Source organism: Limulus polyphemus, unplaced genomic scaffold, assembly GCF_000517525.1.
Source record: "Limulus polyphemus unplaced genomic scaffold, Limulus_polyphemus-2.1.2 Scaffold5806, whole genome shotgun sequence".
Classification (NCBI taxonomy): Eukaryota; Metazoa; Arthropoda; class Merostomata; order Xiphosura; family Limulidae; genus Limulus; species Limulus polyphemus.
The window spans coordinates 6,127-33,849 of record NW_013671416.1 but is presented as its reverse complement, the minus strand read 5'-3'; the positions used below and the strand labels follow the sequence as shown (position 1 = coordinate 33,849).

The 27,723-nt window shown below is 35.0% G+C and overlaps 1 protein-coding gene across 2 annotated transcripts; it reads right to left on the bottom strand.

The window, feature by feature from the left end:
* Positions 1-455: 455 nt before the first annotated feature.
* On the bottom strand, positions 456-27,723 carry LOC106473008 (protein unc-119 homolog B-like). 2 transcript variants are annotated; one of them, XM_013933681.2, is made up of 5 exons: positions 27,385-27,723; positions 17,568-17,681; positions 17,071-17,191; positions 7,084-7,256; positions 456-6,170 (listed from the first exon to the last, which is right to left on the bottom strand). In XM_013933681.2, the coding sequence occupies exons 1-5, from the start codon at positions 27,578-27,580 to the stop codon at positions 6,052-6,054; spliced, it is 723 nt and encodes a 240-aa protein (XP_013789135.1). In that variant the 5' UTR covers positions 27,581-27,723; the 3' UTR covers positions 456-6,051. The 2 variants fall into 2 exon arrangements, with proteins under 2 accessions (XP_013789135.1, XP_022257221.1); XM_022401513.1 differs by having other exon boundaries at positions 7,084-7,136; positions 27,385-27,711.

Here is a 27,723-nt window from a genome sequence, read left to right as displayed (position 1 = left end):
GGTCTAAGAATGATCTTATCTTTTTCAGACTTTTTACAAGAAACATTATGGAGCAGGGTAAAAGTGTAGAAACTTCGCCATCAGACTGAGCATGCTTGACAATAAAGGAAGTAATTTCAAGGGTGGCATGGGACTAGTAGCATTGTTCCTATAAAGTGTAATTAACCCTGAGTCTAATAAACAAAAAAATTGTTGTTGTTTTTTTACCACAGCAATTGAAGTCCATCTGAATATTTAATTCAAGCACAGTTTACTGTTCTACGTCTTTTCTAAAAGGAAATAACACAATGAATTTCAAAAAGTGGGATATTAATGGGACTCTGGTTATAACCTCTCTCCCACACTATGACACAACATCACATCATTGTCTAAAACTAGCCACACTTACATCACTTTAGGGTGAAATTATGTATCACAGGACAGAGGAAGAAATATATGTACAGAGAAAAAGAGAATCCAGCAGATGTTATGTTTTTATTTCCAATATTCTTATTACACTGAACAAAAAGAAAAAAAGCTGCACCTAGCTTTTATATAATGTTCCAAATCTATTATCTTTCACAGATGGTTACACACAATACTCAACTGACAGATCTGCTCAATATTTTTCTTACAGTCCTTTAGTCTTGTCACAAGATATCGTGAAAAAAAAAAATCCAATATATAAATGTTAGCTGTATCAGCCAAGCCATATTAGATCATTCATCATTCAAATTTCACTTCTTTTTTTTAAATCTATATTATTACAAAAATTAAAAAGATCTCCTTCCCGATGAGGGTCGATAATAACGAAAATATATACCACCATTACAAATATGTATATTCAGTTTCAGACTTTCATTTTCAGTACACACAATTTGAATAGTTCAGACAAAATGAAAGGTACAAGTGCTTATAAGTTACAGTTCTTTGAATTCCATTATTCAGAGGGGGGCTTCTTCCTCGTTCTAAATGACCGAAATGAATTGTAATGACAGATTTATGCTAAGATACTGCTGCTTTTATTTCACTTTTTATTGCCATATTTTTTTATTTTTTTTAACACAAGGAGTTAGAAGCAGTATGCTATTAAATGCAACTAAAAACCAAAGGCTGTCCTTTTTAAGTTTTATAATATTCTTGCAATTTGCTCTTTAGGTAAGCAACCACTCCTTCAACTGTTTGGTTACCTCAATATACATTTTTTTTTGGTGTTTTTACTGGGACCCCCCCCCTTTAAAAAATTCACCTCAGCTGAAAGCAGCAGACAAATGAAGATATTACCTCAACATATCAGACAGCATCTAACTATTTTCGTTCTAAAGTGCTCGGGAGAAGTCATTACAATGTACTTCTACTTATTTATAAAGTTCTGTCTACATAACATCTTCTAAACTTCACTGTACTGAAATCTACCCCATTCTCAATTTAGAAGTCTTGTAAGAATACATACACAACAGCAAATCTTCCCTTCTAAGCAGTATAATTTCTTTTGAAATTTTATACACTAAAAGAAGAAGAGAATGATGGTGGATATTATTTTTTTTTTTTACAAAATCATTAACAAATACAGTTTGAGAAAACAGTTTTACACGAAAGTAAATTTTGTAAACTCATCAACTGTGTTATGACATCCCCCAAAAAACATAAATAATACATTACAAAAGTTCTGACATGGCATATTTAGCCTGCACACACATGTAAAACTTGCCTTCATAATAAATCAACATCACTGATTTGTTTTTATGCTCCTATGATTCTTTAAAAAAAACAGCTAAAATAGGTGCAAAAGAACCAATGATACAAACTGATTATGCTCCAAAGTGGTTATAACCAGCATACAGGTTTACAGATCTCTCTCTAGTGTGTTATTTTCCACATTTTTAAATATTTAAAATTACTCTGTTGTAGCAAAATGTCCATCAAGTTTAAAATTAAAATGTGTAATATCCATTGAAAGCAAATAAAAATGTCTGAATAAATAGAGAATGAATAGCTGAATATAACGTGTCACCCAGTAGCATTTTCAACATTGGCAAATAAAGTCCCACTGTATACTATAATAATATAATAAAATTCTTGTGGATCTCATTTGAAATTCACAGACATGACAATAGCCTATGTCATGATAACTCATGCCTAAATGTCCTTCATGCAATTATGGTCAGTTAAAGCAGTATTCCACTGTACTGGTATATCTATTCCTATACTCTGAATGCTGCTTTTTTTTTGCTAAGCTGGTAAAATTGTACGATGAAATTTTGAGATATCCTTCTGGCGTCCTCTTGCTACTCTACCAGATATCACAACAAAATTAACTTCAAAACCTTAAAGCACCATTATCTATTTTTTGTTTCAGTGAATCATGTTTTATTACAACTACTACAGTGTATTCAAAATTTACAGAAAACATTCCAGCATTTCGTTAACATCTTCCACTAATAGCTACATCTGTACAACATGAATGTGGACTTCTACACTTTATTAAAACTCTTCACTATTTTAACTTTCTAACAATGTTAACAGATCAGATTATTTGGAGATAAAGGCTATGCTCTAAATCAGTGGTGGGAAACCCAATCTAATCCATGGATCACATCCTTTAAGACACCCCCCCCCCCTTTATCAGTTATAAGCCAACAATGATACATTTCAATGTAAATAAGCTTAAATAAAACATATTAAGAGTTAAGAGTGATTACTTTCTTCTGATGACTTTAAGAAGTACAGTATATAAAGAAACAATTAAAAGATAACTGTATGCTTTATTAGCATGCATGCACATAGACATACTCTGATGTCATCTCTAACCGATAACAGGATGTAGAGAGGATTCGGGTTGACTCAAAGGAGGCTACATGCAGCCCATAGACCACGAGTTACCCACCACTGCTCTAAATAACTTAAAGCTTCTTGAAACTGTAAGTTTAAATATGTTAAATTGATAGATCCCTAAATACTAGTCTCCATCAGTCAGTACCATTATAGCTCAAGATAATAAAAACCTCCCAAAGCAAAAAAAGGATTACACAAGAATCAGATTTAACAGTCACATACCTACACTCTTAATACCCTTAGTAACTTCTAAATTTTGCTGAATCTGTTTGAACATCAAGAGAAGTTTCTAGTCAAAAGTAATGTGTGTAACAATCATAAACAGTACAATATGATTACATGACACTTACCACAAAAGCAGTGTAACATATTCAACAGTGGTATGACTCTCAAACATCATAAAAGATAAAAACTTCAACGAGAAAGGGGAAGGGGGGGAAAGTCTGTCAGCCTGGAGGCAATGACAGCTTCAATCTAAAAGCACGAATAAACACGAATTTATGATCTTAGAAAACAGTGCACATATGAAAACTAATTTGAGCAGAAGTTCTAAAGACAGGTATACAAATAGATTCCTAAAAAGGTAAGTAGACTACAAGTTTTCAAATGACATGAATGTAATGAATAAAACACTGATTTCAGTCTCACTTAACACTAACAGCTATCATATATAAATTAGTGCTATTCTGTGGTTGTTTGGTTGGTGGTGAGTGTTTAATGACACAAAGCACCAGGGCTATCTGTGTCATGTATCAGTCTATATTCTTTTAAAACACAGCAAGACTTATTAAACAGTGATCTACTATAAACTAGAATTTTAGACAGAACTATATATATATATATAATTGTTGAAATAAGCTTCATTTTCACTTCTTTTTGTTGCCTAGAATCAGTATATATATATATCTTCAGGCTGAAGACTTAAGAAGAAGCTACATATCAGCATAACGTGCCCTCAAATTATCATCCTTCAAATGTCCTTATCTTCAGCATAAACTCGTAAAACAGCACAGAAACACCAAGTATATTCCAATAATGGTCAATTCTCATGAAAAATTAATACAAAATTTTTTAACAACTTTATTTAATACATTAACCATCTTAAAGATACTTCTATCCCACAGTAATTTGAATAATGCATCGACTGCCAAGGTAGGCATTTTGAATATTTATATTAAGATTAATTTTTTCCTTATACTGTTTTTGTCTCTAGTCATTTCCAGTTCATTTGTGTAAGAATCAGTGTTTTTAGTCATTACTTTCAGTTGTATTTAATATATTTCTTGAAACATTTTGATCAGTTTAACTAACTTGACACCAGGTGCATGTGCAGTCCTGTTAAAAAATAAAGATCAATATTATATAAAACTCATTCTCAAATGTAAAAACAAATCTACAGCATAATCAAAATGCCACAAAAACTATTATTCATAAATAAATACTACATGTACAAATTACACACAACCTTTCTACAAGGGAAAAGTATTTTTCCCTCTTTGTGTACCTTCTGGTTAAATAAAAAAAAAAAAAAAATACACTTTTTTCAGTCATTACATTCATGTCACTATAAAATGCTGGTAACCCTGATTATTACTGGGTCCACATGTATTGCACATTTCTCTTGAACAACACATATTAAATAACATAATGATACCGACACCTGTAGAACTTGTGCCCGGAGCGGAAACTTCTACCCATTTTTAAACAAATGGGTAACAATGTTGCTTTCAAACTTTCCAGTAAATAAGTATCAGCTTTATCTGTGGCTGTATCGACTTAATTTATTTTTTAAGAAATGCACAAATTCTTATCCCTTTGAATGTTAGCTGCAGCAAAGTTTTTACTTGTGGGAGGAAAAACATGGTCACCAGATAAAATGTCCCCCTGGTGGAACAGTACTAAGTTTACAGACTTACGACGCTAAAATCCGGGGGTCGTTCTCCCGCGGTGGACATAGCAGATAGCCCGACATGGCTTTTGCTCTAAAACACGCAAACAAACCAGAAACATTTGCAAAAAGCTATAGAAATAAAATGTCATAGTTACACTCACTGCTATAGAGTTTTAATTAACATTATACATACAAGTTTAAATGAAGATTTATAAAAGAAACATTCTATTTGCAATCAAACTATATTTAAAACTACTACCTGAGCAAACATACCATTGTTAACTGTATCTTCAGCTTAAGAAACGTTTTATATGTATTTTTATTTACATATGCAGTAATGCACGAGTTACCACAATATTTCATATGCAGTCTTTCACATTTAGTACAAGTGAGCTATTTTTTCCTCAAAAAGTATTATCATACATCTTTTAAAATCAATTGCAAACTGTCTTTTCAATGAGATACATCTACCACAAAGCATGCTAATTTTTTATTCGACAAGAACTGGTGGCAGAAAAACACTGTAATTTCTTTTAATTTTAAGAATAATTTGTTTGAGTAGTCTGGACTAATAAAGAAGCCTCATTCTGAGTCCAGAATGATCCTACCTAAAACGTATTTGTGTTTCACAAAAGTTATCATGATCAGAAATGTTTCTTGAAATTACAAATATGGAACTATTATTCTTTAACTTTCACCCTACAGTTCATAGAATTAACTCATCAGGAAGTCAGTGATAATAATTATTATTTTCACCTAATAATGATGTATTTTTAAAGCATGAAGTATTACGAAGAAACAGAGCAACGGTGACATACCTATTCATTCAGTTTTCTCAAGTAAATATCAACTTCAACAACAGAATGAACAATAAATATGCACACTTCAAATAATATTTAAGGTAGAGATCTACTAACTTTGCTAATAATTAAACATCAATACACACAAAACCCTATTCTACCTGTGTTTCATTTTCTGACGTCTAGTATCACATGCTTGAACATAAGAATAGTAATGGTGTAGTTTGACAGTGGACAGTCCAAAGTTTTATATAATCTTGCTTTTTTTACTGGTTGCGGGTGAAACTAACTGTCTACTTTGTTCACAATTTAACAACTTTCACTCAGTACTGTACTTTTCAGCAACAATTTACAATCACTTGCTTAGTGCATTGCACAAGAAAAGCCACAGAATGCTCACATTGGCTATTGAAATGTGGAAACCAATACGTAAAGTGAAGAGAAAATTCTGAATTTGAAGTGCCAGCATGGGTATCCTAAAGAGCCCACAATACATTAAAAAATATTTTAGTGCATTATGGTTAAGTTCTCTTAAGACATAGCAGCCTACTGCTGTATACCACCATTGTACGCATAGTCAGCCTTATTATGCATGATGAGCTGGTCATCCACAAAATAGAAACTGTCAGAACGAGTGTCAAAAGGATTCTTGATCATTTCTTCACCTGTACGAAAAAAAGTGTATTACTCATAATTGTTTAATACACAGAACACCTAAAAATACAATTATATACATGTATTCTAACACTAGTATTCTATATACTAAAACAAGTGTAAGATATAAGGTTTTAGTATGATAATATATGATTTTGTAAAGATTAAGTGAATTATATAGTGCATCTCAACTTTATAATTTCTGAAACATATGCAATATATGACAATTTAGTGTGACAACATATGGCTTCACGACAATTAAATAAAAGATTAATTAATGTAACTCATTAAAAACTAACTATTTGTGGGTGATACACAGCATACAATAAGGACCTTCTGCATTTCACAGGTACCAGTACAGAACAGGAATAAGACTACAGATACACATCTGTTCTGCTCAAATTCCACTGAAGAGCAAACTATCAGGAAATTAATCGTTAGCCTCCAATCACTTTTACGGCTGCTTTTCCCTTAGTTTTGAATTTATTTATAAGTGCTCTTCTCTGTAGTTTTTTTTTTTGTCACTACAGAAAGGTTTTGATGGAGATTTTTTTTTTTCAAAAACTTAAATGCATACTAAAAACACTCATTTCCAGGAATTTTTAATGCATTTACTTAAAACAGGTTATCATGATTATAACTTTTACAAAAAGACTACAGATAGCTTTGATATACGGAAACATCTGTTAGCTGACTTCTTTCACAGATCTTAAAATATAACGTTGATAAATGGAAGGCTCGCGTAGATCTTGAAATTCAAGTTGTTCAAAACTTGTTTCCGTTTATCAACGTTATATTTTAAGATCTGTGCAAGAACTCAGCTAACAGATGTTTCCGTATATAAGAGCTATCTTCAAGTTTTATAGAACGAAAAAAGACTACAATAAAAAGTGCAAGTTTTACATGTAAAAGAAATATACCTACATAATTCAGGACTTAATGTTGGAAATTCATAGATGTGTTCACAAGTATTCTTACTGTTAGGAATACAAAACCCAAATTCAAAATCAAACGTCTTCAATAGCTTTTCACGGAAGAAATGCCGTTCAATCATTCGAAACTTGTTGATAGCTTTGTCACCTACAGTAAACTCAACTCTGTAACAACACAAGTCTGATGTCAGTATTTCCAAAATAAAAAATTAACGTTTACATACATAAAAAGAAAAATTTAAAAAGCACTATACAGAAAAACATTTTCTCACTGTTACATTGTAACTTGCAGTGACAGTTTCAAAGTTAACATTTTCTTTACCTTAAGATGTATTTCAGATAGATATCTACCACTCTGCACAATGAATTATTATTACTTCAGATACTGCACTGAAGAGTTTTTGCACATGCCACAAACTGTGAACGAAGCTTCCTCCTCTACAAGTATTAGTATGTATTGCACCAAACTAAGATATAATTATCATTAAATGTTAGTGCCCCAAGAAGAGGAGGGGGACATATCCTCTATACATTGTAATCCCCATGAGCACCAGCATTTGAATAATGCAATTCCTGATGAGACAAAAGCACCAGAAGTGAAGAAGAAGGGTTGGGAGGTTGTGCAGAGAGCCGAGTATCTATCTGAAATACGTTTTCAGGAAAGAAAAAGGGTTAACTTCAGAAATGCTACTCACCTCTATACACAACAAACAGCTATAATCAGTGTAAATCCCATCATCTCCATAATATAGATATTGAATAAAGTGGTTGTGCTGTGAGGCAACAATGGCCACTGGGTAAGTCCCGTCATCTCCATAATATAAATATTGAATAAAGTGGTTGTGTTGTGAGGCAACATTGGCCACTCGGTAAGTCCCATCATCTCCATGATATAGATACTGAATAAAGTGGTTGTGCTGTGATGCAACATTGGCCACTCGGTAAGTCCCATCATCTCCATAATATAGATATTGAATAAAGTGGTTGTGCTGTGAGGCAACAATGGCCACTTGGTAAGTCCCATCATCTCCATAATATAGATATTGAATAAAGTGGTTGTACTGTGAGGCAACATTGGCCACTCGGTAAGTCCCATCATCTCCATAATATAAATATTGAATAAAGTGGTTTTGCTGAGAGGCAACACTGGCCACTCAGTAAGTCCCATCATTTCCATAATATAAATATTGAATAAAGTGGTTGATAAACCTGGAAGAAAATGTGGAAACTCACCACAAGAAAGCTGCTGTGAAGAATGGAGAATGGTGATTGGAGGGAAAAGAAAGCCAGGGTAGGTGTTGGTGGTCATCTATATCAGCACCTACTAGATCTCGTTTAGTTTGTTTGGTTTTGAATTTTGCTCAAAACTACATGAGGGCTATCTGCACTAGCCATCCCTAATTTAGCAGTGAAAAACTAGAGGTAGCTAATTTTCACCACCCACTGCCAACTCTTGGGCTACTCTTTTACCAAAGAATAGTAGGATTGACCGTCACATTGTAACGGCCCCACAGCTGGAAGAGAGAGCATGTTTGATTCGGAGATCCAAACCCACAACCCTCAAATTGTTAGTCAAGCACCCTAACCACCTGGCCATGCAGGGCCCTAGATCTCATACAAGGGGTGTTGATGGCTAGAGGCAAGAGAAGCCATGAGATGACAAACTTATGGGAGGAGGAATGAAAAAAAAGAGAAGGGTCTATGTCCACAGAGAAATAAACTAGCTGGATAAGGTTTACAACACAAATGGGCAAAATGGAAGACAATAAGCTACTAGAAGAAGAAGAAGAATCCCATGGCAAAAAAATATGAGGATGTAAAGATAGAGGAGCCTCTTCTCTGGAGACCAGATGCTGGAAATGCATCAGGAGTCAAGAAATGCAACCCACCTGAAACAAGGTTTTGGTGGAAAAGTTTGTTTATAGAATTGGTTATTGTCAAGTGTAAAACAACACAAAGTACCACTTTAGTTGCATTCACCATGGATATAGAAACTTGCATATGTGACTGAAATGTTTCCATAGACTTACTATTGAGCCTGAAGGGCTCTGAACAGATACAAATCTGGGTAAGATGGGGAAAAAGAGATTACCAGGGTCATGTGGGATTGATTGAGCCACCATAATAGAGACTGGGAAAAAGAACACAGTAGATCCTTGGAAATACCTGTATTGATAAACCACTGAAGGGAACACATCTGGGCACATTCAATAAAAACAAGGGACTCAAGAGTAGAGAGTCCCCAAAAGAGACAAATCCTCTCATGCAAAAGTTATAATTTTCCTATACTGAAAATGTATTTCCGATCCGTACTTATCTCTTCTCACATAAATAGCTATTCTCATTCAGTGCTGCCCTCTATATGCAAAAACAAATTTTTATGCATGCCCAAGCCTTTTAACTCCCCCCTCCATTGAAATTGACTGATTCCAATGTGTCTCTCATGCAAATCATCATGCAACAATCCTCCACCAATAAGAGTGCAACACACTCTCATTATGCATGTAACTCCCTCTATTCAATTCTACCTAACTATCACTTCGAGTTTGGGCAGAAATTGGAAGCACCAGTGTTCAGTGGGGAGGAAGGATGGGAAGTTTGAGAGGAGGTAAGTACTAATCGGAAATACATTTTCAGTATAAGAAAATCATAACTTCTGAAACTGTACATTACCTCCACTCATATAAATAGTTAGAATCCCATATTGAATAAGTGGAAGGACTTGTGTGAGGGAACAAAAGAAGCATCCTTCGAAAGTGTCCGAAGGACTCTCCTTGAGATGAAAGAGTCAGATCAGAAGATCTGATGTCGGAGACCGCACCACTTCTGAACCAGGTATACTCTTTGCCCATCTGAGAAAAGTGTCACATATATGGGTGGAAAAACAGAGGAGCATCCAAGTGGGAGAGAACTATGGCTGGATAGTAATCTGAGCCATGTAATATTTATGAAACTCAATCCCATAAAATATAAACGTGGGTAAAACAATGGATCTGCCCCTAGGTGTAGAGTGGCTAGGACATGACAGACCGTACACAGCAAGTCAACTACATTTAAAACCCATAATGCTGGGAACCGACATCCACATGGGAGTAGGATGAGGATCATACCGTCAGTAAGTCAATTACAATCCAAAACGCAGCCACCAGATACCAACATTCATGTGGGGAGTAGGAAAGAACATCATACCACCGACAAGTCAACAACAATCCAAAAACCCAGGCCACATGGAACCGACATCTATGTGAAGGGTAAGAAAGAAGATCATACCGATGGCAAGTCAACTACAATCAAAAACCCAGCCATTTGGCAGGGGTAGGATAGAATATTATACTATCTTCACCTCAAGTTCAAGAGACTAGAGGGAATCTAGAACCTTCTCCCTCCCAACTCCTGAACAGTGTACACGTGAATAAGATAAATTCATATATCAATCCAGGAACACAACATCCGGTATTGAAAAGATGTCTACATGATATAAATCAACTTCCTCAAAAGTGAAACTGACTAGAACCAACCCAAGAGCAATGTAAGATACATCGAGGGATAGCAGAAGGGAAAGACCCATAACAATCCTCAGTACCTCCATCGTGACTCACAACACTGATGGAGTATAATTGAGGGAGGAATACAGACATCCATAATACATGTGTGAGGACTTGTGTTGATTGGTTCTACTCTAAATCCAAAACCTAGGCACTGGGAACCAACTTCCACACGGAGGTAGGATGAGGGATCCAAATTGAAGGGACGAACTGCAATTTTGACGTAACTCCCTTGTTTTTTTATGTTTCATATTGGAGGATATCACGTCATCTACACCAGCAGAACACCATTGCCCTACTCTCAACTGAATGGTTTTATAATCATTTTTATATTCTGTTTATATTTCATTATCACATTCAGGAGGATGCCTCCACAGTCCACCACCCCAGTGGCTTGGAACTGGAAAGTGGTAAGGACTCTCTAAATCCACTAGAATAAAAGGGGAATAAAACACGGTGGAGAGTATAGAGGAATGTCAACACCTGAGAAAGTGCAATGGGTGACCACGTAACCCTATTTTTAAAAGCAGGCCATACCAATTTATTAAATACAAGGAATGGCAGGGATGCGCACCTATCTCTTTCTGCATTACCCATGTAGTCAATGGGTGGGTACGGTCCTAGACAGGCAAACTTATGAAGCAACTTTATCATGAGGATAAACCTACCAGTGATCTTGTGGAACATCCCATCTCAGCAGTGTGCATTGCATGGCCATGTAATTATAATATGCAAACAACCTGACTTGACAGTGTGGATTAGAATGGTTAAAGAATACCTGGTCAGGCACCACTCACTATAGAGCAGGATCCAAATGATGAGGAATAATAATAAAAATGGAAATAAGGCCCCTGAAATTAAAATAAAGAAGAATAAAAAATAACTTACCCAGTCAAAGTTGCACTTAAGTCTGAAGAATGGCTACAGGTGGAATATGATAGCCTGATAGAATAGTGAGAGACAAACATATTAGGAGTAGTCCACATGCTTGAGTGAAGAATTTCCTCCAAAGAACGATGAAGATGAAATGCCAAAGAAAAGTAAAAGTGGCGAATTTGGTGAGAAGACACCTGGAACAAAGTATGGGAGGAAGATGATAGAGAGGGATAAGCCAATCGAATCAAAAGCCAAATCCAATTGGTGAGGGTGGAAGGAGAAAGATCATGAACAGAGGATGGTTGCCAAGAGGTAAAGAGGCAGGAATGGGCATCACGGAAGGAAGCCATGCAGGCAATATAACAGCAAAGAGCATGTACAGGATATAGAAATCTATCCGGATCAGGGGCCAAGGATAAAGATTGGAAATGGAAGAAAGGGAAATTGACAAAATGTGGAGTTACTCTCCCTAGCCACAGAAGTTTTGTGGAGGAAAAAATTATCTGTATGAAGGAGAATATATGTAGGATGATAACAACTGATGGCAAATAAAGTAGACCACTAATGTCCACAGGCTAAGAGAAGGAAATAAGTCTTAAAGTAAAAGTGAAACAATGAGCATGTGGAAAGTGGTTCAAATGGAGGAAAATGAGGCAGTGAAAGACCACATTAACATCCCAGTCCAGAAGGAATGCACCAACAAGGAAAACATAAGAGAGGTAAATACAATACATTACCAGGAAAAATGAAAGGTGTTGGACAAGACTGCCCAATAACTTGAGCTCAAGGAGACAGAAGACCTCTGATCAAAAAACCAAGTAAGAAAATCTGCAATACAAGGAACAGCGTGCCAGTCAGCTGAAAACCCTTGGCCCAGAAACCAACAGCAGAAAATGTTTCATTTATGCTGATAAACGTCCATGGAGGAAGGTTGAATGGAATAAGCCAGAAACAAAGCTACTTGTCAGGACAAGCCTGATGACCTTGCCAAGGACTGGATAAAAACTAAGAATGAAGATGGAGGACAGGAAGACCTGAATGAAGCATCAATTACTGAGGTTGACAAAGAAGGGAGGGAGACAGAAGAAGTGGTAGTGGAGAGGTAAGTTGGAGCTGTATAAGCTGCAGAAACCAGAAGGACTTGACATGGAGTGGTATGGATGATCAATATCACCCAATGAAAAAGTCAAATGGGAGGACAAATATATAGGTATTGGTCCAATCCTGACTGAAAGCATCAATAGCCAGAGCTAGAGGATGATGGACTGGAGACCAAAACAGAGGTAACTTGTAGTTGAGGGATGTGGAAAAGGCATCTATGTGAGGAGTACCCCACTGAAGGCAAAGCCACTGGAAAACAAGAGGATCAAGAAACCACTCTGTCGGATAGATTTTGTCTGGACAGGAAAGACAATCCACAACAAGATTGAAAGCACCCAGAACATGACACGCAATGATATGAATATCATGAATATGAAGATTGCCAAAGGGGAACAAATGTGCACAATTGAACTCCCACCAAACCTGTAGTCACTGGTACTGTTGGTGTCGTGCCCATCTATGCCAAATAAAATGACAAGATAAGGAAACCCTAGAAGAAGTAACAGGTAAGGACTGAGAAGGACTAGGATGGGAAACAGAAATAGGGACTTGACGTGGTTCCAACTGCGACAAACAAGCTACCAAAGAGAAAAGGGTAGAGTGTTAACACACGAATTCCACACATGGTTCCAAAGTCTCGGGCACATGGTTAAAAAAAATACACTGAAGAAAAGGGGCCATACGTAAATCCATGAGATAAATGGGCAACAAATGAACCTAGGACAAGGCCACATCACGACCCAGAAGATCCCAACAACAGACAACGTACATGTGTAAAACAAGAGCTGAAGACAATGAACGAGCCAATGTGGAGGTAATAAGGGAGAGGCTATCCCTCGGACAGGAGATGGATGGTAGATAAATAACACAGTAGTGAAATAAGGGTAAGAGGAAGGCATGAAAACTGGGCATGGGTTAAGCATATAAAAAAATCAGGGACCACCCCCTTAAACAGGTAAAATAGACCTCAACTGCTGGACAGTCTGCTTGATGGTAAGCCAAAGCAAACTGATCCATAGCTCATGTGAAGGGGAAATCCTGGCACCCTCAACCAATTGTGAAGCAAAATGCTCAGCATGAACACTAATATCTGGGGAGGGTGGGAAAACTAAATAAGAAGAGGAAGAACTATCATGTAACAATGAAGGACGGGAATCATAGGAAATCTGGGAAATGGATAAAACATCACATACCAGAGAAATCATGTCTAAAAATGCCGTATTAGGCCTAGCTGACTCCGCAAGTGGGGCATAGGAAAACATGGCAAAATCTGGTGGAAGAAAAAGGCTATCAAAATCTTAATCGGCTCGTACAAGTTCGGCTTATTCAGGAGGAAGTGGGGCAAGTTCAGAAGAAGGTAGCTGACCCATATAATGATTAATCTCTCAGTATATAATAACTGATAAATCCAATGACAGTTCATCCCCACCTGCTGCCTGTGAAAGGTTGCTTGTAGGAGGTGTAATTCCTGAAGTGAAAACACTAACCTCAGAATTCATTTCAAATTATGAATCAAACAAAAATGTTTGATAGACAAATGCAAATGTGCGAGAAAAAAAAATAAAAACTTGATAATGAATTGAAAGTAAAAGGCATCAGCAATATAACCATAAATTATTAATAAAGAAATCCACTTCAGAATTAAAACTATTAAATCTATGAATGTGAAACACACAACAAGCACAAAATGTCTGAACACAAGCACTGCCAAATGAGAAGTGATTGTTAGGTAGAATTGAATAGAGGGAGTCACATATGTAATGAGAGTGTGTCGCACTCTTATTGGTGGAAGATTGTTGCATGATAATTTGCAGGAGAAATGCATTGGAATCAGTCAGTTCCAATGGAGGGAAGGTAAAAGGCTTGTGGAATACGTAAAAAACATTTTTGCATATAGAGGGCAGCACTGAACGAGAATAGCTATTTATATGAGAAGAGGTAATGAACTGTGTCGGAAAATTAAGGAGACATGCGAGCCTTGGTATCAATTGCTTCACATCTTAAAGACATAAAGAAGTATGTTGAGCCTCCCTTGCAAATTAAGTGAGAAAGACCCCTAAATGAATGAGATAAAGGGTGATGATGAGATGGAAATGAATAGCCATATCAGTCGCCCTAAAGGAAACAAATATTGAAAGAGAATGAAGGCCACTACAAAGAAAAAACACATTAGGATGGACAAAGAGAGGCCAAATGTCCATAGTCTAGTTTAATAATAAACCTCAGGAACTTAACCTCCAAGCAAAGGCCCACTGAACCCAAAGAGAATAAAATGGAACCACAGCCAACTTAAAGGGAAGGATGGACCAAAGGAAGCAAAAGGTGTGTGAAGAAATCGGGATGTGGAAAAAGCATCTGAGTCTTCAAACCAGGTTATCCACTACAGAATGAGAAAATTGCCCATCAGAAACCAAGAAAAGATGGTTCAAGTGGGACAGACTGATGACTATCTGCCAACATCCTGTCTGTGTGGGAACAACTAAAAGACAGGAGTAAAATCTCAGAGTGAAGGTTATGAAACTGTCCCACAACATTTGAAACAGGTAAGAAGGAGAGTAGAAGGACAGGAAAAGAACCCTGAGAAAGACTTGAGCAATTCAACAGCAGAGAGAATCCACAGGATTACAAAGTGGGAGAGCAGAGTTCCCACTAGAACGGAGCCAAAGGGTGGCTCCAGAAATAAATTGCCTCCAAGACCCACAATGGTCAACCCCTTAAGAGGGTAAGGGGCCTTGAAAAGTATAGAGAGGACAAGAACAGTAGAGGCAGTGACCCCACAAGACTATACATGATGAAAAACATGGAGGGGCTCTCTGTTCCCAAAGGCAAGAAACCAGAGTCACCAGAAGTGACCCCTGATGACCTACATCAGCTCAAGATGTTAAGGTATATGAAATACCACCAAAAAACCATATCACAAAGAAAATATGCAAGACAGAAAAGGTTCTGGAGAGAAGATTAAGGGATGCAAATGACAGAAAGTAAGGAAATCTGATGAAGTACATCCCAGAAACAAAAACTCAGTGAATTGGGACAAAAAATGCAGAAAATAGAAGGCAAGGCATAAAAATATGTATATATATAAGTTGCTTCAGTAAAGGTGACAGAGATGTGATGTAAAGTCACTAAATGAAGATGAAGCTTGATAAGTAGTGAAGCAGTTCAGTAATAGATGAAGGTTCATGCAACAAGGAAGCCCAGGATTCAGCAAAAAATAAGTGTGTAATACAAATAGTTAAGGACAAAGGTAGGACTACCTAATACTCATTGTGAACAGGGAACTAGTTACAAAAGCAGGCATGGAAACAACAGTGGTGAAGCACTTTGCAAGATGAGTCAGACTAAGCTGACGTAACAGTAGCAGGAGGTCAGGAATCATGGATCTGAGATCAGAGTGGAAGCAACCACCTGGTAAACAATGGTGTTAATATCACTGACTTTCAGAGTGCCAAAACCTTGGATGATGCCATAAATCTGTAAACATGAATCCAGGAAGGTCTTTTTCAATTTTCTACCTCTGCTAGTTAGAAATAAAATAAGTCTAGTACACTGACGATGCACAAGTCTACTAACAACTTCAAAGATTACTTGACAAAACCTGTATGCTGGGTAAAAGAATAGGAACTATTACTGCGAAAAAAACCTTAACACAGACAACAAGACATGAGACCAAAAAGAAAAACCAAATTGACAATAATTCAAATCGAGGCTCTAACTGAAAAAAAAACTGAACATAATCAAAAAAATTAAGGAAAGAAAAACTACACTATAAATGGTAATGAAAGTTTAAAATAATAAGCACAAACATACATGTAATTCTAAAAATAAAATAACACATCAAAAGAAAAGGAGCACCAACAAAAGAATGAGCCTGTGTTCATATGTCAGCGATCATGAGGATTACTGCACATGGAGGATGTATCAAACCCTCCTACTGATGAAGGATTATAATCTTATGATGACAACAAAATACACATGTAGCGGTGGGAGCTTCCTCCAAGGCTTGTGGTACGAGAAGAAAATCTTCATAGCACTGTGACAAGCAACATCTATTCCTTGTGCGGAGAGGTGAGTAGTGTTTCTGAAATTTCTGTTTTAAATAAATTATCAAATGTAAGCTATTGCATCCTTATAAATGAGATATAAACAATATTTTCACTCAGTATTCTGAGTGTTACCAATGAAGTATATCAAATTGTATATTCAGAGACTTTTCACATTTACAAAAAAAAATTAATGTAAAGTTTATTCCCAAATAACATACATTCTACCACTCTGCTGAATGAAATTTATGAAGTTTAAAACACGTTTGTACAGACTGTAAATTCAAGGTTATATTGCACACACACACGGTACAGATAGTCTGTCATTTAATTTTTCTTTATTACAAATTACAGTTAAACTAATACATGTATATACAGACAAAAATTTAATTATCCAACGTTTAAAGTACTTACGTAGCTCCTACTGTTTTAAGTTTCAAGAACTGTGGGGTAAATTGATATCGAACAAATCGGCCAGCATTGGGGTCAGTTTCTTCTTGATCTAAATCTCCTTCTTCCCCTTCCTCTTCATCCACTGTAAAAGCAACAATTTTAGAATAGGTTAAAAATATTCACTACACACATGTACATATACAAGTAAAATACAAAATAATTCCAAATAAAATAAGTCACATAAAACATTGAAAAAAATGAACACAATTATATATTGAAAAAATTTCAAAACATTTTATTTTTGGAGAAACTCACAGTAAAAGTTCATAGTTTCTGCAAAATTGAGATTACATGGTTATGCTCTAACACATTTATTTAATAGACATTCTTAAAGCAATTTATGATCAAAAACTGTAGTAAAATATATAAGGTAATACTTAAAATTGAAAAAATAATAATTTTTGTAATCACTAACTTCAGCTGAAACAATGAATTCAAAATTAGCATTTAAGTCTCACCAGGTGCAGGAGGCTTAGCTATCTCAAACAGTACTGTCCCTGTTTCCATATCTCTTATTTTGAACCTGATGAAGTCAATATCATAAACATTGGCTTCTGGAGAGCAGAGATAATCTACAAAAAATAAATAAGTAAAGAGCTAATGTAAGATACATGCAGTATAAATAAGTAAAGAACTAATGTAAAGAAATACATTGTATCTTACTATACATGCAGTGTAACTATATATTAACATGTCTAAAATATATAACATGACCAGACTTCCCGATTTCACCGGGACAGTCCTATTTTCGAGGACACAAAAATACCAGTAAGTACTACCATACTATGACTGCACATAAGATAGATTTGTCCTGTCGTCATATAATATCCTTCATTTTCATGCATTAATGTTCAAATACATAGATATGCATATACTTATTGAGAATGTGGTAATATAAAATTAACTTATTTATTGTCTCCTAAAACACCGTTAGTGTTAGCCATTGACATTTATACTTTGAAATCTTTGAAATGTCATATATCGGTGTTCAGTACACAGTAATATTGTTATAACTGACAAAATATGAAATCAGTTCGCTATATTTCAGGATATGCACTGAATGTCCAAAACATCTTTGACAATTTACTTTCAGCTCTGTTATGTCTCGATTGTTGCAGCTTATATCGGTCTATATACAGTTATTACCGTAACATTTCACTTATAGACACACTATCATTATATCAATATCTATAAAAAATAGACAATTTTGTTAAATAATTCTCATGTCTAGGTTAATTATAACTGTGGAAAATATGATCATTTATTGTATACAACTGACAACTTTATAAATTTTTTCTACTGCAGCTTGCCAAAGAAAATCTTAGATTGTTTAAGAAAATATCCTCAAATAAGATCTGTAATGATTACATGGTATGTATTTTTCATGAATGTCATTCTTATCTATTGTATGTTTCTATAATACACACATGATTTGTTAAAGAAAATCTTAGGTTGTTTAAGAAAATATCCTCAAATAAGATCTGTAATGATTACATGGTATGTATTTTTCATGAATATCATTCTTATCTATTGTATGTTTCTATAATACACACATGATTTGTTAAAGAAAATCTTAGGTTGTTTAAGAAAATATCCTCAAATAAGATCTGTAATGATTACATGGTATGTATTTTTCATGAATGTCATTCTTATCTATTGTATGTTTCTATAATACACACATGATTTGCCAAAGAAAATCTTAGGTTGTTTAAGAAAATATCCTCAAATAAGATCTGTAATGATTACATGGTATGTATTTTTCATGAATGTCATTCTTATCTATTGTATGTTTCTATAATACACACATGATTTGTTAATGAAAAGTATAATAAAAGGATAGTATGCATTTTTTATGAAAAGAAGTTTTAATTTTTTTTAAATGCAACCAATTTTTTATTCGTAAGTTAGGTTGTCCCATTTTAGACTCCAGAAAATCTGGTCACTTTAAAAATATAGCAACTTGCATGTATACATATTGTATATGTCTTTCAAGATTAATTTGTAAAAAAAATATTCTAAAGCATCTTTGTTGATAAAGACATTTAGAACTGAAGATGAGCAAGGGTGTCATAATCACAGTTTTCTATAGATCTCTGAACCCATTCATTGGTGAATTATGGTTCAAATAGATCTCTGGAAATGTTTTTCAACTTTAAGTGGTAGTTCCTGTGACTATTTCATATTTTTTACCACATATAACTACATATGATTAAGAAATCACACTCTAACTCTCTCTTAACATACTAACTCTAATATGAGCAAAACTTTGCTTACTCTGCTATGAAAATGCATGCATAGTGATAGAATGCAAAGTATTCTGGATGACAACCTGTGCTACCTACCAGTTTTGCCATGGTAATTTATCCTTGTAACATTTGTTTTCATTAAAGTTTTTTTTTGTAAAAACTAATCAAACAGGTAAAGAAAATAACTTTCAAGTAAAATTTATCAGCTTTTTAATTGTTCAATGCCACTTTTAAATTCAAGAAGTTTTCAAGAACCCAGCTAAAATTTAAGGAGTCTTTCAGGCCTGTGTAAACCATATGAATCCTAAGTGTTAAATCAAATTGGTAAACATGTCAACCCATTCCAACATTTGTGAATGTTCCATTTTAGACCAGATGAGAAATTATTTACTTTCCAAAGCTTGTTATTCCAATTTAAGTGAGCTCACCTTAATGAACAGCCCATGATTTAAAACTTACAGTGATATAAAACATAAAAAGAATAGTGCAGGAGCACAAAAGAGATCTGTCCACACTTTAAGAGTGCAAATTTACAAAGAACAAGAGTAGCGATTCAAGAACTGTAGTCACAGACAACTACATGTAATACCATTATCGTGCAGAATGGTAACTATAAAATGATACAAGTAAACAATGTTCTTCAAATCTCTCCCTAAACAAGAAATCCTCAAGTTGGAAACACATTATTAACAAAATTAAAACATGAGAATGCGAATGTTAACATTTTCCTAAACTGGAAATATATTTCTAAATAGATACTTACCTCCCCTCACAAAAAGCTTTCTTTATTCATACTGCCCTCTGTTGGCACAAATTTTTTACTCACCACTAGCCTTGTAACTACCACTTATTTCTGCATACCTACATGCAAATGATCATGCAGCAACCCTCCACCAATAGCAGTACAACACTACCCTCTCTAATAATGCACCTGTTAATCACTTCAAGATTGGCCATGACCAAGTCAACCAATACACCGGAAGTAGGGATGATGGGTGGGAAATGTAAGAAGAGTTAAATATCTATTCGGAAATACATCTTCCATTTAGGGAAATGTTAACTTGCAATATGATATCTTACCTTTTCTCATAAAAACCTAGAATCCTACATTGAACTGGTGGAGGGCCAGTGAGAATATTATCCTCCTTTAGAAAGCACCCAAAGAAAGATCATGAGGTGTGGTAAGGAATAAAAAACATCACACCAGTGGGAGACCACACCATATCTGAGCCAAGTAAACTCTTTGCCCTATAGGAATGTGTTGCCAAAACTAAAAGGGCAGAAACATGAAGGATCCCTAAAATCTTAATGAAGTGGGGATGATGGGTAGGAAACGTGAGAAGAGTTAAGTATCTATTTGGAAATACATTTTCCATTTAGGAAAATGTTAACTTGCAATATGATATCTTACCTTTCAACAGTAAAGGGAACCCTAGGTGTTAAGTGGCTAGGGTGAAAGAGACCATAAATGGGAGTTCAACTTAAACCAACACCTGGTGGCAACTGGAATGGTATATCAGATCTGCTGTTTGAAGAGGGTCCTCTAACTTTCTTCCCACAAACGGGTACTGGGAGGGAATACAAGCATCCATACCAATACCTTGACTCTACATGTGCACACTTCAAACACTGGATCCACCAGGAATCGACATCCAACAGATGGTAGAAAGCAGGGAGAGCTCAGGGGAAATTCATCTCTGGTCCATAATCTGGTGTTACGTGTGTTACGTCCAATCCATAGTAGGAAAAGGAAAGCCAGCCTTACATGTGCAGGTAATCATGTGTTTCATCCAACTTGAAATAAAACCAAATCCACCAAGAACCAACATCCAGCAGATGGCAGGAAGATGAAGAGGGACATCAAATGGGGGAACATCTACAGTCCAAAATCTGGTGGCATTAGAAATTTATCATCCAATCCACACTAGGAGAAGGGAACCAGCCAAACACGTGAGAGGACTTACGTGGCTGGACTGTCTCCAACCAGGAACCAACATCAAGAGGATGGTAGGAAGGAGGAATATTTCAGCCAGAGAGGGAAACTGCAATATCTATATAGATATGGTGGAGTGTTACAACAAACACCTGGTAGCATCTGGAACTGTATATCAGATCTGTGGTACAAAGGGTATCACGCCATCAACACCAACAGAATGCCACTGCCCTACTCTCAACTGAGTGGTATTGTGCTTCACTCAGGAGGACTGGCCTCCATGGTCCACCACCCCAGTGGTTAGGAATGGGTAAGTGATAAAGACTGCCATACTCCAACTAGGAAAAATGAGTTGGAGAATTCAGAGGACCGTAGCACCAGAAACAGTGCAATATGACAGTGATACCTTATTTTGAAAAGCAGAATTACCATGCTGATAGAGTTGATCAACCAACACCTGGCAGCGACTGGAATTGTACATCAGGTCCATAGTAAGAAGAGCCTCAATGCCATGGGGAATCATTGATGGGCAGTAATCCCTGTCTGCTTTACCCATGTAAGTCCATGAGTGTATGATCTGGGATGAACATATTTATGAAGCAAAAGACCATGATATATCTACAATTGTTCTTACAGAACACCCCATTTGAACAGTGTGGGTAACACGATCCTGTGGCATGTTATATTGTTTCAAGTATAATATTGATGCATAGATGACCATTGGATGAAATTATACATCAGGTCTGCAGTAGGAAGTGCCCCAATCTTATAATCAACTAGCATGGTCAGAGGACATATAGTACGGATCTGATACAAAGTATACCTGGTCAGGCACCACTTGCCACAGAGCAGGATTTATTATGTATGAGTAAGAGACCCATATAAAGGAAAAGAAACTGAGTACTTACCAGTCACATAAAACAAGAAATGTGTAAAATGGCAACTGGAGGTAAACAGAAACCTACAGAGCATGAAATGGCCCGTGATGTGGGTAGTGAGATGTAAAAGTATGTGGGTAGTCCACATACCTGCACTGATGATGCTCTCCAAAGGAAGATTGGAAATAGGGAAGCAGAGACATGGTCAGGTGACAGATTTGATGGGAAAAAGACACACAAAAAAGGCAACAATATCTGGAGAAAGGGAAGAATACATTAGGCGAATCCAATCTGTAAGGGTAATGGGAGAAAGATCATGTGAAAAAGCAGGATTCCAATGAATAAACAAACCCAGGAACCATGGAAGGGAGAAATGCATGTCATATACCACTGGAGTGCCCTCCCCAGGCATAGGAGGCAATCAGGATCTGAACAGACATAAAGATGGGAGCTGGGGAGGAGGAAACTGAGAGTGAAAGCGGAATTACCCTCCTGGGCAGCCAAAGTCATGGATAGAAAGTAACAGTCAGGAAATAGTAAACAGACACCATGTTGTGGCTACAATGCGAATGAAATTTAATGTTCAAGTTTTTACTAGCATCAAATGTTAGCACAAAAATTACTAGATGCTAAATTTATTTGCCAACAAAAGTAACAAACTGCAAAATCCATTTTTGGCAAAGCCTAGAACTGCCCCAGAAGTACAGCTACCTCATTAACACTTCATACCAAAAGTAGATGCTAAAGTAGTGGAGCCTGCATAAGAATACTTCTAAAAGATCACAGTTTTAAGCCTTTTAACCTTATTCTCTTAATGGAAAAACAGAGTTGATGTTTGAAAATAGAAATCATAAGTGGGCTAGCAAGTTAATATGTTTGGATAAAATCAAAGCAATATTTACTGCATGTGCTGGTATGAATTCAGTGAACAAACAGAAAAACTAATATATGAGACAATTCAAAATATTTTTCTATAATAATTAAAAGAGGATTTCCATAAACTATTTTCATAAAACAAAATAAACGCACAGCATATTAACACACATGTCATGGCTGATAACAAAAAGAACCAAATATGTATCTCAATGTCATTACTATTGTAGCAGTGAAACAGTATAATCAAAATTACAAAATGAGTCCAGCTGGTTCATTAAGAGTCATACATATATATAAACCTATTCTTTAAGTCTACACCTTCATACTGAGTGGGGGATATGAAATTGATATGAATGTTGTTTTCATTATCAGGATAAGCTCAAAAAATACCAAAATCCAATTCTGTAATCAGTCATGAAATGTTTTTCAGAGTTTTAAATAATCTTAATAATTAATAAGTACATTATCAGTTAAACTGGATTATGTTTCAGCCATATTTAAATTATTAATACATATTATTTTTGGATACAAACACAGAGCACGTACACATAAATGAAAACATTGTGATGTAAAAGTATTTAAAAACTATGCTATAATTATTTAGTGGTGAAACACCTTAAAAATCCTTTGTTCAGCTTTTTTCCTCCACCAACATTACGCACTATGTGTACATGTATATTCCATTTATACAGTTGACTGGATCAATACAAAAGAACAAATATGTTTAAAAAAAAAGCCTTTAAGGTACATGTAATTAAAATTCATCATACATGTGAATAAGTTCTTTTTTAATAATAACAGTTAGTTACGCTGTTCTTAGAATGTTATCAAGTGCTTATCTCTGTGGAAATTTAAAAAAAAAAGTCTGCAGTAGTTTTATCATGTGTCACACTTGTATGTATTATTGCAACGTATTTCTCAGATTCATGTTTTCATATATAACCTTAAAAACCAATAGCTCATACTTGCCTCAGCCAGCTTGAAACCCCAACATTTATACCATCTTACTAGCATCACCTTTGAACTCTTTTATGTCAAGAAAATCAGTTAGCATCATTTTTCAGTCTCACTTCATGCATGTACATTTGTTGCTCTAAATACTTGCACTACTCTTTATCTAAGCTTTCTCCAGACTGATTATTCAGTGTATCTCATTGAAAAGAGATGAAACTTCAACATACTATTATAACCTGTTCATTGAAAATAGGTTCAATCAAACATGAGTTTAGTTACATACATTCTTGCAACCTATTTGCCCTTTATAACAATATTATACACTTTAATTGAATAATTAAAACACATAAATACACCAGTTTGATTATCATACACTTTGTTATATCCCAATCAACAATCATTTCCAAATCATTTTATTCTGCAATATCTTGTAGACAGCAGAATAGTATGCAACATAATGGTAAAAGTTTTGTTCTCAAATTAAACTAAAAAGATACAAATTTAAAAAATGTAATTTAAGAAAATTACTCAATGTTACTTCCTAAATGAAACATTTTATAACAGCTGTTGAACTTTTCTACACTTGTTTAAGTATATAAAAATGTATATCATATCTTCCCAGACCTCTGTGGTAATTATATTACACACAATCCACCTATAAAACAACTGTACTATTAACCTCTACAGTAATTGTATTACACGCAACCCGCCTAGAAAACAACTGTAGTGTTAACCTCTATAATAATTTAATTTACACACAATCCACCTAGTAAACAACTGTAGGATTAACCTCTATAGTAATTATATTACACACAATCCACCTAGAAAACAACTGTACTATTAACCTCTACAGTAATTATATTACACACAACCCACCTAGTAAACAACTGTAGGATTAACCTCTATAGTAATTATATTACACGCAACCCGCCTAGTAAACAACTGTAGGATTAACCTCTATAGTAATTATATGACATACAATCCACCTAGAAAACAACTGTAGTATTAACCTCTATAGTAATTATATTACACACAATCCACCTAGAAAACAACTGTAGTATTAACCTCTATAGTAATTATATTACACACAATCCACCTAGTAAACAACTGTAGTATTAACCTCTATAGTAATTATATTACACACAATCCACCTAGAAAACAACTGTAGGATTAACCTCTATAGTAATTATATTACACACAATCCACCTAGAAAACAACTGTAGTGTTAACCTCTATAATAATTATATTACACACAATCCACCTAGAAAACAACTGTATATTAACCTCTATAGTAATTATATTACACACAATCCACCTAGAAAACAACTGTAGTATTAACCTCTATAGTAATTATATTACACACAATCCACCTAGTAAAACAACTGTATGTATGTAATATAATCACTATAGAGGTTAATATTACAGTTGTTTTCTAGATGGATTGTGTGTAATATAATTACTATAGAGGTTAACACTACAGTTGTTTTATAGATGGGTCGTGTGTAGTATAATTACTATTGAGGTTAACACTACAGTTGTTTTTTAGGTGGGTTGTGTGTAATATAATTACTACAGAGGTTAATAGGCCCACCTAAAAAACAACTGTAGTATTATTACCAACATCTTTATCATCAACATATTAAAGAAGATACCATCTATCACAACATTAGCAATAAAACTCCTACATATATTAGAAAGTTCAAGACTTGAAAGTGAATGCAATATGTCCTCTCGCTACTACATTCACCTTATTCCATAAGGTCCTTAGGACTTATAATTTCCTACACTGATAATATATTTCCGGTACATACCTACCTCCTCTCATATATACAGCTATTCTCATTCAGTGCTTCCTTCTATATGCAAACATTTTTTTGCATGCCACAAGCATTGCACTCCCACGTACCCTACAATTATCGAGGTTATCAACTGCATTTTGCATGCAAATCCTCATGCAACAACCTTCCGCCAATCTTCCTGATGCATGTAGCTCCCCCTATTTGATTCTATTAAAAATAACACTTTCAAGTTTAGGCAGAAAAGGAAGCACTGGTTTTCAGTGGGTGGGAAGTTTGTGAGAGGTATTAGAAATATATTTTCAGTATAGGAAAAATTCTAACTTTCAATATGGTACATTACCTTCTCTCACATAGATAGTTAGAATCCCATATTGGAGAGGTGGAGGGACCAATGCAAGGGATAAAAAAAAATCACCCTTCAAAAGCATCCAAAGAACACCTTATACTGATGATCCTCTTAATAGAGAATCATGTGTGAGAGACCACACCACTTCTGTACCAAGTATACTCTCTGCCCAGTGTGAAAAGAGGTCACAGAAACTAGCAGAAAAAAAAGGAAGAGCACAACAAAAAATGAGAGAAAACAGTTGGATTGGAATCTGAACCACAATTTCAATTCTGTTGAAGAGAGGTGGCTGTAGATGAATAAAATGATATAAAACACAAAAAAAACTTATAACTTGAAAATTATACTGAAAATTAAAACAATACCCTGTAATATCATGACACAGCAAGTTCTGCTTTTATTTTGTTATGGTTTTCTTTACAATTCATTTATTATTCAACTATGTATCTTTAGTTATATTAAAGTGTTAACTCACTTTCTAGCTAGAGCATGTTGAATTTGAGTATGTTTATATTATGAAACTAACACAAGCTTCACCTGGTAGTGACATACAGATATTAATCTTGTGAAGGATGATATGTTACCTAGTGGTCTAACCACTGAATAAAAACCTTTCCTTGAGCTTAAACGAGTTAGTTCACAATATATACTGAGAATGAATTATTGTTGATTATTGCTTGATATTGTTATTGATCTTGAAGATGTTTAATTTTGGAATATTGTGTTTTTCTTCTTCTGGTTTTTTTCCTAATTCCTTTATTTATTGAAATTAATAACATTGATATTTACACAAGTTTCAGTATAGTTTGTGGATATACCATGTTTTGCCTGAATATTGAATATGCACTGATACCATAAAAAAAAATTGACAAGTAAACTTAACAAAATAAAAACACAAGTTTATGGCATATATATATATATGTATACTTATAGTTTACAGTTATAGTTTATTTCAAAAAAATATTATTTGTATTTCAAAATTAAAGCTTCTAAAAATGTTACTGGTTTTAGTATTAATGGTAATATACCAAAAGATCTGTTTTCACCCAAACTGACAAATAAAGGTTTTAACAGTCTAATTAAAAATATCTCTTAAAAAAGGACAAAGCAGGAAACAGTTGTTGCTTCTCGATACTACTAGCACTACTACTACTAGTGCTACTGCTAGTGAGTATGTGTGGTAAAATAATGTAAAAATAAATAATGATTTAAATTCTCGAACGAGATTGAACATCGAACTTACTCTCTGTGATTTTCGGTAATCTAAGAACGTCTTCAGGAGTGATATGTTCCTTTTGAAATAGCTCTTCCTCTGTCACCGGTTCCACGTCTGTTGGATGATCTTTTCGAGATTTTGCTTGACGAGGCAATCCTCCAGATTTTTTTTTGGAAGTTGAATTTGAAGGGTTTGTTAAATTTGTATTTCTAACGTTACTCATTTCATCACAGTACTATAGCATAAATGTACAGAAAAAAATCAAATGTGAGATATTATATCACCTAAACACTGAAAAAAAATATTAATTATGCCAGTCCCTCAACAGCCTAACAACAAACAGCCATCACCACAACAAATACAGAC

Coding starts and splice junctions, on each gene's coding strand:
- LOC106473008 (XM_013933681.2), bottom strand. CDS start 27,580: ATGAGTAACGTTAGAAATACAAATTTAACAAACCCTTCAAATTCAACT. Junction 17,682..27,384: donor ATTACCGAAAATCACAGAGA/GTAAGTTCGATG, acceptor TATTTTTTGTAG/ATTATCTCTGCTCTCCAGAA. Junction 7,257..17,070: donor CTTAAAACAGTAGGAGCTAC/GTAAGTACTTTA, acceptor GTGTTGTTACAG/AGTTGAGTTTACTGTAGGTG.